The sequence below is a fragment of the Panthera tigris genome, chromosome C1, assembly GCF_018350195.1.
Source record: "Panthera tigris isolate Pti1 chromosome C1, P.tigris_Pti1_mat1.1, whole genome shotgun sequence".
Classification (NCBI taxonomy): domain Eukaryota; kingdom Metazoa; phylum Chordata; class Mammalia; order Carnivora; family Felidae; genus Panthera; species Panthera tigris.
This window is the reverse complement of record NC_056667.1, coordinates 63,360,934-63,373,408: the sequence shown is the minus strand read 5'-3', so window position 1 is coordinate 63,373,408 and position 12,475 is coordinate 63,360,934. Positions and strand designations below refer to the sequence as shown.

The window sequence follows — 12,475 nt, the reverse complement described above, 5'->3', positions numbered from 1 at the left end:
ATGGGGAGGAAGGGTCATCCCACAGAGAGCTAAAGTAGAGGCTAAAGGAGGGAGCATGCCGATCGTGGGTGAGGTGCAGCTAGGAAGTGTGTGTGGCTGGAGCGGAGTGAGCACAAAGGAAGTTTCATAAATGAAGGTCAGTGAGGCTACAAGGGGTCAGATCACCCTAAAGGTAATTGTAAATCACTGTAAAAACTTGTGCTTGTACTTTAAGGGATATAGGGGGCTATAGCAGGGTTTTGAGTGGAAGAGTGACAGGATCTGAACTATGTCAAAACACTTTCGTTAAGTTTCCTCTAAATCCATGTACAAATTCACCAACCATTCATGCAGTGGTTTAAAAAGAATTCTCAGTAAGGCAATTCACTTTCTTTGTTATCAAAGAAGAAAATGTTCTGTGGGAGATAATTAAAAGATAAAGTTGGGTGGTGATCAGTTCTCCTTTACTTGGTCTTTTGTCCCCTGCCTTCTGTGATGGTTGGTTGTTGTATTTGCTTCCTAGAGCCCAAGAGTGTAACCCTAGGTGTGGGTACTAGGAACTAATTTTTCACCAGGCAACTGACAGCTAACAGAATTGTGAGTGAAGTCTCGGAACCTGCTTTTCCACTGATGTGCAACTAAAATGGAAACCTGTATTTGAGGAATGGCTCTGTCAGTGACTTATTAAAAACCCAGTGCCCAGTCACACAAAATTCCTAGAGAAGGTAATAGATTTGCCAACCTTTGGTAAGGCAGAGCAAGGGGTAGTCTGTCTGAATAGAACTGTGGAAACTTTTCTATCAAAACACAATCCTGGAACTTGCCTCGTTGTATTACAGTGACCCCTATATACTGAAGAAAAGTGTTTGGAAATTCACAAGTATTTCAAAGAGTGGCAAAGGGACTTGAAGACTTAAAAAAAAAACCACACTACCAGTTATTATTTTTTGTGCTCATTTGCTCATCTAGTTATCCCTTCAGAGTCAAATATTATATCAGGTGCTAGGGAAACTAATACATAAGAGTTGATATTCCCTCAAAGAGTTTATGGACTGCCTAAAGAGATTAGACATAAATGGCAATAACGCATGGTAGGGAGTGATGATTTCCATTTTTAAAAAGTCCAAATGCTATGAATTTTCTGAGGAGGAAATATGAGTCCTAATTAGAGATATTATAAAAGGCTTCATGGAAGAGGTAACATTTGATTTGGTCATAAAGGATGCATTTGTTTGCATGGTGATGGGAGGAAGTACAATTTAGGCAGAGGGAACAAAGTCTGCAAAGCTGTGTTAGTCAAGGTCGGGTTAGCTGTCACCGTGTGAGAGGCAAACAAGGCCTACACTGCACCATTGGTAGTGATAATGACAGAACAAAGAAGACGAGTTATTGCTGAGGTCATTTCAAGGAAACCTGAAATATCTCTGGGCCATTTAGCTGATAGAAGTAGAGTGAAAACAATACATTTGGTATTTTGGTGGCAAACCACCACCATGGTAGGTCTGAGAACAAAATGGAGCTGGGTACAGTCCCTGTCCTTATGAGGTGTGTCGTCAATGAGAGAAATGGATAAATTAAGCATGGTAAGGTCAGATAAATCGTTGAATTCTTAAGGATTTAAGATTCAACTTAAGATGGTCACCACACTTAACTGGCCAGAAACAGAGCATAGTCACAAAATTGGGATTCAACTACAAGCAGATTACGAAGGTATTTGGGAAATAGCTATTCTTCACTTCCGTATTTCTCTGGCTCAAGGATCAATGAAATGTGGTCTTATCCTTCAATCAAAGCAATCTACAATAGCACAATTTGCAGTATCATCTTCAGATTAACAGTCCTGGCCTGGCCTGGCAACTTCTTCAAAATGCAAATTCTCAGGCTCCACTCAAAATCACCTGAATCAGGTCAGGAGACTATATGCACACTTAAGTTTGAAAGTACTGTGTTGAAAGAGAAAGAAATAAAGAAAGAAAGAAAGAAAGAAAGAAAGAAAGAAAGAAAGAAAGAAAGAAAGAAAGAAAGAGACTATTGATCTAGAGGACCCATTCTTTTTCTGAGAAAAAGAGCTAAAGAGGGAAGCCCATTTAGAAGGTCAATAATACCACACCTGATAAGTCTCTTGTTTTTGTTTGCAGAGAAGCAAAAAATTCAATTCTACAGGCACTCGTAGAGCCCCTACAACATCTTACACACTATTTTTACCTTGAAATGGTTGTCCAAGCAATTAAAAATCTAGTCGCCCAGATGGATATAGTATAGCATGAAAAGTCTCAAAACAATCAACTCTGTCTTGAGAGTCTAGGCTTGCAACAATTAAGGAAAAAGAAAAGAGACCGCTCCTGGTTCATATGTTTTTTTAATAAACAAATATATAACCATTCTTAATTTTGACTTTAACCTAAACTTGAAGAGAGACAGAGATGGTTGGAAAAAAATATCAAAGGAGAGTAGAAATCCAAATTATGGGAGAGGAGTAAACGAGCTTAAGAGATAGATGACTTCAAACAAACAAACAAACAAACAAACAAACAAACAAGAGAAGTTAAAAACCTCCAAAGCCCTTATAAAGTTTAAAAGTGTAGATATATTCTAGTGGGGTTTCTAATTTGAAGCCTATTTGTCTCTGTTTCACACCCTCTGCGGTGTTCAAAGGCCTTTATATCGAGGGCATGTTCAGTGTAAGTGTCTATTGGGACTTTCTTTCTCTACAGTATAATCTGGCCATGTATCTAGCTATTCTGTCAAGTCATATCCTAAGGCCCAGGAGAACTTATTTCCCCAAGTACACTGGTTGCAAGTCTTGATTTCTGCAATATCAGTAGTCTGCACAGCCTTCCCTTTAAAAATATGGTCACTGAATCTTAGCTGTTTCTCTTGTTTTAATCCTCAACTAAGCTGTCTTGTCAAATATATCAGTGTTCACTCTGTGTATGTGTGCACACATGTGTCTGTTTTTAAGCACATGGCAGGTTGGTACTGATAGCTTGATAAATTACAAACATCCCTTCAAGCATTCTCCCATTATTAAAATAGATTCTTCTCCCTCTTTTATTGAATTTTTAATTTTCAGTGATGTGTATTATAGAAGAAGCCTAATGTAGGTCATTGGATGCCATCATGAATAATGGGAAAAACAAAATCCCTTGTTTCCCAATGCTTGTTAGCATGAAAACAGAGCCCTGGATGCCTTATTATACTTTTTGACTCAGGAGTCCTGTGGGTCTGCCCATGACTGCTATGTGAACTTACTGTTCCTGCCAAATATATCAGCTGGGATGGGAACATTAATTCATTTTAACAGAGGTGTGTCAACGTTGCTCTTGAAAGAGTGCTGAGATGCTGAATTTTCAAAGACCATCTTCAAAAAGGAAGAAAAGAAAAAAAGAAAAATACTATTTTTAATACTGTGCCCAGCCTTTCAGTCCAAGAATCTTTCCACTTTGCCTATTTTCTGTTGGTCCAGGATTTCCTGGAGTTATACCTATTATTTATTCTGAGTTATGAATAACTAGACATCTTTGTTTTCAGAGTCCAGGTAGAAAAACAGTACTAGTTTGGGTGAATTAGGCACATTTCGGTGCCTTGTGGCCAACTCTCAGGCTAGCACAGTTTTTTCTTCTATTTTGATTTTGTTTTTGCCCCTGCCCCTTGCTGTCCTCCTTTTCTTGAGGCAGCTTACCTGCCTTGTAACCCAATGGAAAGGACTCTCAGAGAGTTCCCAAATTCTCAGGGCGAAGGGGCTTAAAACTTCTTCCCACTCTAGAAGCCACTAAGGGTTTGCAAACCTAAGGGATGTGAGCCAACTTAATCCTAAGAAACTTTCAAAATGGCCAAGCTGAAATAGCAAAACCCAGGCTGTACTTAAAACCATGCCAGATGACAAACCTGTCTCCAACAGAAGGCAGTGAGAAATGACGCCTCACTGATTTCTTTTTCTCTCCTTAGGATGGAGTGGGAAAGGATGGAACATGCTGGCAAATATTAAACATGGCAGCCATCTTGATATTTACGAATCAGTTTGCCATTTTGATAGTGTTTTCTGAAAGTGACTTTTGTGCATCCTGTTTCCTAAACAATCCTTAAAAGTAACTCCCTCCCTTCTCAACCTCTGCACCTGAGGCAGTAACATCTTAAAACATTGATCTATTTGCTGCTAGCTTTCATTAATTTCATCCATCCCTGAAGGCGGAGCCACATTGGTGCCAGCTAATTAAGACCTATTTAGGGCAGCTCAGGGCCCTTTATCAGCCCTAAATTAGCTTTGCGTTTTTAATGGGGACTATAGCTTTCTCAATTATTACTTAATTAAATAATGTGCTTGCATTTGCCAATGTATTTCTAAAGTGGGAGGCAAGCTGCAACTGCCCACCTGCCTACAGGTAAGAAGAATATCTCCCACTGGCTCTCTGCTGCTTCTCCAGGAGAGTTCACATTCATTTTGTGTCAGTACATGGCCAGGCACATAATCGCATTCTTCCGATGCTGAGTGTGGCGCCATGTGCCACCGTCAGCCTGACATCACCTCGAGGGTATTTCAGTCTTAAGATGTATTAATGCAAATGTGTAAATGTCAGCAGGCTAATGTTATTTATGCATACCAATCATTCAAAGAGGGAAGAAAGATCCATTTGGGTCCAGTTTATTTTGAATATAGGACCTTTTAATTCCAAAGTTTTCTGGTTTGTTGAAGGTTGTTTCCTAGAAAAATATTTGGTTAAGTGAAAATGTAAAGGTGACCACTGTCCGAAAGACCTAGAATTCCAAAGAAAACTGGGCCCCAGAAGATGAAGAGAGAAAAGACAAGCTGCCTTCTCTTTCTTTTTCTCAGCCTTTCCCATAAGGTCACTCTTTTCTAAGTGACAAGCCAAATAATTTTAGTCAGTAACTGATAAGGAAGCAAATTAAATTTCATTTGGTTTGAAAAAAGTATTCCAATATGCTTATGAGTTGGTCTCAACTTATTCTAAGAAACTTAACACTATATACATTTCTTTTACTACTTCATGTTTCCACAATGAAGAATCCCTTAAGACAAATTAAAAAAAAAAAAGAAAAGCAGTGGACAAAATGAAAAGATGCCCACCTTACGTGGGAGAGAGGTTTATACTTCTTTAAAAAGATTTTGACAATTTGAAGAAGCAAGCTCAGAGTCAAATTTTTTCTTTGAGAAACTCCATTTAGTCATTTTCCTACCATGAATCATTTTAACTACTAGGGACACAATTTTTTTAGATTCTATAAATTATACATCATAATGGTGACATAACCTCTCTGTTAAAAACCTGATGAAGAAAATGAGCACTTGCTAAAAAGTTCCAGTAAGTTCAGGCAAATCAACCAAAATAGCTGTACAACAAAAGTCAAATTAAACTGAGGTCCTTCTTCATTACTCCCTCATGTCTGCAATGACATATCCACTGGCCATATTCCTATTTACTTAGGAGAAAAATATTTAAAACTTTTGTTAGGGTATAAGTAACACACATTTTGTGAGCATGGACCCCCATGAATGCTTGGCATTAATGCGTCTTCTTTGATGTAAAAGAATCTGAAAATGCTGACTAATAATATTGCTGGTTGTGATGTTATTCTAAGAGTGTTGTGTGTATGTTGTGGAATGAAACAGATGAGTAATTACATTGGTGTCTCTAGGGCCTGTGATTGCCAACATGGCAAAAAGGAGAAACACATGTAAGATACATGAGGTAAAATTAAAACATGATAGCCCTGAATCTGAATCGGAAGTTTCAGTTTGAAATCATGATGATTTTATCTTTGAACAATATAGGCATTGTTTCTACACTAGCTTTGTCCAATGAAAAGGCCAAGAAACAAAGACAAACCTAGCGGCAACGCGCACATGTAGCACCAAGATTTTGCTATCATAAATACTAAAAGGACCAAAGTTCTTTGGAGAAATGTCTGGATCTAGCTTTGCATCAGAATCTGTATAAGAAGAGCCTAAATCAACCTGTAATACCAGGAATCAAAGAAGCTATCCAAAATTACTAAAGGCATGTCAAAAGGACTCCAAAACTAATTTGAAGAGGTTCCCATGGCACAAAGTAGGACACTTTGAGCGTAAAGACATAATTCTAATAAATCAAAATATTCCAAATATAGTTAAATATATGTCAATATGTAGACATTGACAATAATAAACTAACTGGTCACTCTTGGAGGATGCTAGGGAACCAGTGCCTTAGAACTGATAAAGAAAAAGGATTGGTCCTATCTTCTATCTCTTGGTTTAAAAAAAAAAGTTAACAAGGACAAGTTTCTCTTTATAAAGTTTCAGCTAATATAAATGAAAACATGAAATATCACCATTTCACAACCTCTAATGAACTACTGAATCTAGACAATGATCGTTAATGACTGCTAACGTAAATGGAGAAAACTGGTCAGTATACCTGCTGATAGAAGTACCACCTAATGGTCTTGGTAAGAAGAAAATACGGCCTGAATCCAGTAAAGCCTCACTATAGTAATACCAATATACAAAAAGCCCCATGGGAGGGTGCAATTAGCAAAAATTAGGTTGTAGAATACTGTATAGTACAAATGGCTAGTTTTTTTTCAATAATGGGGGAGAGAGATATTGATTAAGAGAAATATAGGGGACATATCAATTAGTTGTAATGTATAGATCTTATGCTAATCCTGATTTGAACAGTGTATGGACCTTAATGCTAATTAATCCTAATCTGAATTAAATTTTAAAAATATTAATAAGATTATTGGAAAAGTTTGAAAACAAACTATATAATGTTATTAAAGAAATATTGCTGGTTTTTATGTAGGACAATGGCATTGTACTTATTTTTAAGAATCTTTATCTTTTAGAGATACATGCTGAAATGTTAATGAACAAAATAACATGATGTCTGGCACTTGCTTCTTAATAATCCTTGGGGAGGGAGAAAGCATGTAGGGATATAGATGAAACAATATTGGCCATGAGTTAATAGTTATTCAACCCAAACAGTGAGTATACAGAGGTTCATTACACCACTATTCTCTCTACTTTATAATTTTGACGTTTTCCTTCATAAAAAGTTTAAAAAAATATCCTTGTTTGAAATTTTGCAATGAATATCAGATCACTATGGGAAATCCTTAGACAATAAAATCCACACAGCTAAAGTTAGGATACAGATTTAAATTATAGAGCACATAACAGCCTTTGAAGTCATTTTGGTCAACCTTTTGCCATCCAACCAGATTTTACCAAAACCATCCATTCTGCTCATTTCTCAAATACTAGCACAGTTGTCTCTTTCAGTCTGGTTGCAGGACTCTATGATGCAACCAGACATGAATAGACTTGGTGAGGAAAACAGAAGGAAGCATTATAAAATCAATTTGGCTTTCTTCCTCCCTACTTTTATTTTGGTAACTTTACCAAATGAATGATACCTGGACATTAATTTGACCAAGCAAGCTCTTTCCTACTATACAAATAGCTTTTCTCATCACAGCCAGTAGGAAAATGAATCCTCCAAAGCTATTCTCTCCCAATGCTTGCTGTACAATCCACATATCTTTGACAGTGTGCCATCTCACTGAAAGCTCACAGCAAAAGCCAACATGATATAAATACACAGGAGCATACGGCATGCTGAGTGCTTCTCTGATAGCCCCAAATGATTCTAGGGCATATAGTTATGACTGGGGGATACCCTGAGGGCTGACTATGACTAATGAAATACCAAATATATCTAATTAATTGCATTGCTCTGGGCTAATGAGAGACCAGAAATTTCCAACCCCCTTGAGATGGTCATATTTATATAGAATTGTGCTACATACCTACTCCTTTATCCTGCCTATCTCTTTGGAACGCTTATTCCACACTGATTCAAATCTAACTATTGGGATTCTTTTTTCAAACTCTAACAGGGAAAAGGGCCAGCATTATGGTTATTCCTGCCTTGCAATTCATTAGAAGCTGTGCATTTTGGGTGCTCAGAAATAGAAAATGCTATGTTCAACTTACATTATCAATAGGAGAATTGGTCCAGATAAGGTTTTAAAATAATTATCAGCATACAAATTACACCTAGAGATATCAGAAACTTCCCCCCACAAGCACATACCCCAGTGTAATTAAAAACTTAGATTTGATAATATTAAACAGTGAAAGATACATTTTGAGGAAATCAGAATGTTAATATTGGAATTATAGCCAATGCTCAATTTATCCATGGTATTACATGAATAAGTAAGATTCACACATGACTTAAAACTCTTGCAATTGTTTTCAATATTTTCCTTCAGTGGCTCTTTATTAGAATGAGAAATGTGAACTAATAATTCTACTTCTCTCTCATACACTGGTTGCCTTTCTCAAAAGAAAGAAAAAAATGGTAGGCAGTAGAGTTATATGGGAAAAGGGAATAAGAGGGAGCAGAGAGAGGAAACGGGAGATGTAAGGAGTGGGAGAAAAATGAGGTGAATAGGCCTCAGGACAAAGAAGTGGGAAGGGTGTTTTATAGAAGGCTACGGAAAAAAAATGGATGTAATGAAAAATGCAAATTGGTTTGTTGGATAATTGAGTAAATGGTATTTATACCTCATTTCTCTTCAAGAATCCACTGTTAATGATTTTCAGTAATGCATAATTTCAATATGGTATTCTGCTGAACATACCAACATATCTGTTAGATACCAAGTTATGGTGCTCACGATCATAGGGTCTATTTGCATGCAAGAAGCCGTGCAACCTTATTAGACAATCAATAGCCTGTTCTGTCTTGTAGTCTCAGGTAAATTTTTACCACAACTTCCAAAGGAGTTTAGGTCCTAAAGTTCCTTAATATGTCTGTTTTGAAACAGAAAATGTGTAGACTTCCTTTCGGCTAACATCCAATTTAACCAATAGCAAATTGAGCTAAATAAGAACAAATCTAAAGATATCTTGGGGAAGCATCCAGTATTTTTTGGATCCTCAAGCCAATCAAAATGGAGAGAACAGAATGTAGTGTAGGTGGAATAAATGGGGCCTAGCTGCTGGCTCATCAAGTAATCATAATAGTCAAGAAAACAGAACAATCAATTTGAAAAATAACTCTGTTCATTTGATAGCTGGCAAAAGAACTCAGCAAGGAGCTAGCAAAAAAGACAAAGGCTAGACAAAAGACATGAGGCTGCCTCTCAGAGGACTCACCTGTCTTTCCCAGTTTCCTTCTTAAAAATGCCATCACAGTAACTCATGCGCTTCTCTGTGGTCACGTAAATTTGGGCATTCGGGTAGATGTCAACAGTCTTTTTCAACATGTTGTAAACAATGCCATTGCCGTCTTTCCTCATATTGCGGAAAGGGCCCCAAATAACGTAGATAGTAGCATTTGCTTCCTTGAAAAAATAGTCAGGATTTTTTAGCAAAAGAGGAACACTGGTATGGGACACAACTCGAATCATTGTCATGCGGCCAACATCTTCTTCATAGCCCTTGGTGGGGGCATTGTTCATTCTCCAAATGCAGGATGACTGGTCTATCTCATTCCCCACCTTCTGGCCAGCCATCTGACCTGAGTTTGACACTATGGCGCAGAGGTCACAGTCCAGTTGCAAGGGCTGAAAAACAGAGAAATAAGACAGGGGGAGAAACATGTACGTTAGTTAGTTCCACCTATCCAAACAAGTTCTTCTGGGAAGACAAAATTCAGATATTGTGCATAGCTGCTGGGTGTAGGAGTTTCTGAAATATACGTACCGATCCTACAGTAGGGGTTATAAAGCTAGGGGCATGCTTCCATTTAACAAGTGAATACAGATTGTTAAGAAATAATTTTATTTAATAATAATTTCTATCCCCTTGTGTCAGTTTAAAATTAAATGGAAAAGTAGTCATTTGTTTTCCATTCTAAATAATGACTTTTCATTTCAAACTGTAATTTCAAATGAAATGAGGAAATAGGGAGATTTGATCTCTTTAATAAGGACAGTGGCTAAAAACAGAAATGCAAAGGGAATATATCCAGGCATCAATTCTGTACTTTACTTATATGTATGAATAGTTATATAGCAGTTGATGAAAATATGAAAAATTCAGCAAATGATGAGGTTCTGGAAAAATTGTTCAGAACCAAGAACTATTTAAGACAAGTCTCAGGCTAGCAAAAATTTTACAGAAACCCTTAAAAAATTTCCTTGTATCACCATGTTAACTGGCCTTTGTGTTTATGCTTATTTTTGATGGATTAAGAAAGGTTTCTTTTAAGAACTCAGGGAAAGGATATACAGAGATAATCCCTAGTGCTGGCCTAACCACCACCCTCCTTGTTGTAAACCAACGAGGTAACAGAGACTCCGAGGTTAAGCACCAGCTTTCAGAACTTGCAGATGAGAGATTCAAGTTGCAGTGTTAGATTCAAATCTAGATCTTCTAACTCTAAACCCATTGCTCTTTTCACTATTCCCTGCACTCCTGCCTCTCGAGCAAACCAAATAAATTCCTTTTGTTACTTTCCTCCTACATGAGGAAAAGTCATCCTATCTTTTAAAACAGTGATAAAGGAGCAATGCACTTTGTTGATATATATCTTTCTCATCTTCCTTCCATGAGATTCCACATTTTGTATCTGACATTTGATCCTGTATTTTCATTTTTATTGGGCCAATTGGTCATTGGCTCTTCTCACACTGGGTACTGCTCTTATTTTATGAGTTATGTTGTATTTTATTGTTTAATTATGTCTGTCCACTACACCATAAATTCTGTAAGAGGCAATGTTTTCTTCATTTTAATCCCAGAAGTCCTTGGATTACTACAGCTCAGTATACAGTAACTAAATTAGGAAATGAAAGCAATTGAATTGAGATAATTTATTGGAAACCTGAACACCGAACTTGATATTAGGGAAGAAATGGACTTTTCTAATTCATTGAGAATTGTTGATTTAGATGAAAAGAGAAACATAATCCGCAAGAAACCTATCAATATACAAACAGGTTCAATCTAGGTGAGTAAATGGAGAGGCAAAGTACCTCAGACAAGTCACCTGCATAATTACCTCACAACTGTATAACAAGAAGTCTTTCCTATCAATGGTAGGAATCCAAAGTAGTTACTGAGCAACTATGATGTACCATGTTCTGGGGGTTGGGGTTTATTCAGCTGTGAAAATCTTAAGTAGAAATCCCTGACCTCATAGATCTTACATTGAACTGGGGAGGAGAAAGGTAATAAATGAATCAGCATAGTATATAATATGATAGATGAAGACAGGTGCTAAATAAAGAAAATTAAAGCAAGGAAGGGGGTTAGAATGCTTGTGTGTGTGTGTGTGTGTGTGTGTGTGTGTTAGTGGAAGGATCAGAAAAGGTCTAGGGGTGGGTGGGGAATGATATTTGAAGAAAGACTTGAAGAAAGTAAGAGGGCTGGCTTTGCGGATTTGGGTGGGGGGAATATTCCTGCAAAGCAAAACCAAAAGCCACTACAAACACCCCCATGGCAGGTAGGAGAGGAACAAGGAAGAGAGCAGTGTGGCCTGGCAGAGCATTGTAGAGAGCTAGTGGGTACTGGGGTCAGAGAGATGACCAGGGAGACATCATGTAGGCCCTTTTACTTAGGAATCTTTGAAAGGCTCTGAATGGGGGAGTGGCTGATCTGCATTGTATTTTAACAGCATTGGCTGCTATGCGGAAAACTGACAAAGAGGAGACAAGACTGCTGGCCACAATCATGGCATGGTGTGTGGCATGATGGTGGCTTGGACGACATCAGGTAGCAGAGGAGGTAGCAAGACGCTGGCCACACGCTGGCCATATTCTGAAGGTAGAGCCAATTGGGTTGACCGGTAGATGGAATACGAGATCTGAGAGATAGAGACGAATCAAGGAGAACTTCAGATTTTTAGCCTAAGCAACTGGAAGATTGGAACTGGCTTTAAATAAGAAGCCAAAGGCTTGGGGCGCCTGGGTGGCTCAGTCGGTTAAGCGTCCGACTTCAGCTCAGGTCACAATCTCGCGGTCCGTGAGTTCGAGCCCTCGTAGGGCTCTGGGCTAATGGCCCAGAGCCTGGAGCCTGCTTCCGATTCTGTGTCTCCCTCTCTCTCTCTGCCCCTCCCCCGTTCATGCTCTGTCTCTCTCTCAAAAATAAATAAACGTTAAAAAAAAAAAGAAGGCAAAGGCTTGAGGAAAAGCACAGGATCAGAGGAGGAAAATGAGCACATTTCCAGCTCTGTTAGATTTGAGATGCCTTGAACACAGAGTCCCACAGCTAACGTTGTAATAGAACTACTCAAACTCCTTTAAACACTTATTTTTTCCTGATTATTGAAATAATATGGGCTCATCGTAGAAAACTTGAAATAAATAGATAAAATAAAAAACTCTTCATATTTCTGCCACTTGACAATTGCTACAATATTTTGTGGTATTTTTTTCTTTCTAGATACATTATTTTAGACAGATTGAGAAATATCATTTATAAAATTTGGCAACCTTTGTTTTTCATTTAATTTCACATCATTAAACTCTCCCATGC

The 12,475-nt window shown here is 37.8% G+C and overlaps 1 protein-coding gene across 2 annotated transcripts in view; it reads right to left on the bottom strand.

Annotated features, from left to right (window-relative positions):
• ST6GALNAC3 (ST6 N-acetylgalactosaminide alpha-2,6-sialyltransferase 3) overlaps positions 1 to 12,475 on the bottom strand; it is a 526,758-nt gene that overhangs the window by 189,186 nt on the left and 325,097 nt on the right. For both annotated transcript variants that reach the window (XM_042997604.1, XM_042997606.1), the window contains exon 3: positions 9,152 to 9,561. In XM_042997604.1, coding sequence (XP_042853538.1) covers positions 9,152 to 9,561 — 410 coding nt within the window. The remainder of the gene's footprint in view (positions 1 to 9,151; positions 9,562 to 12,475) is intronic.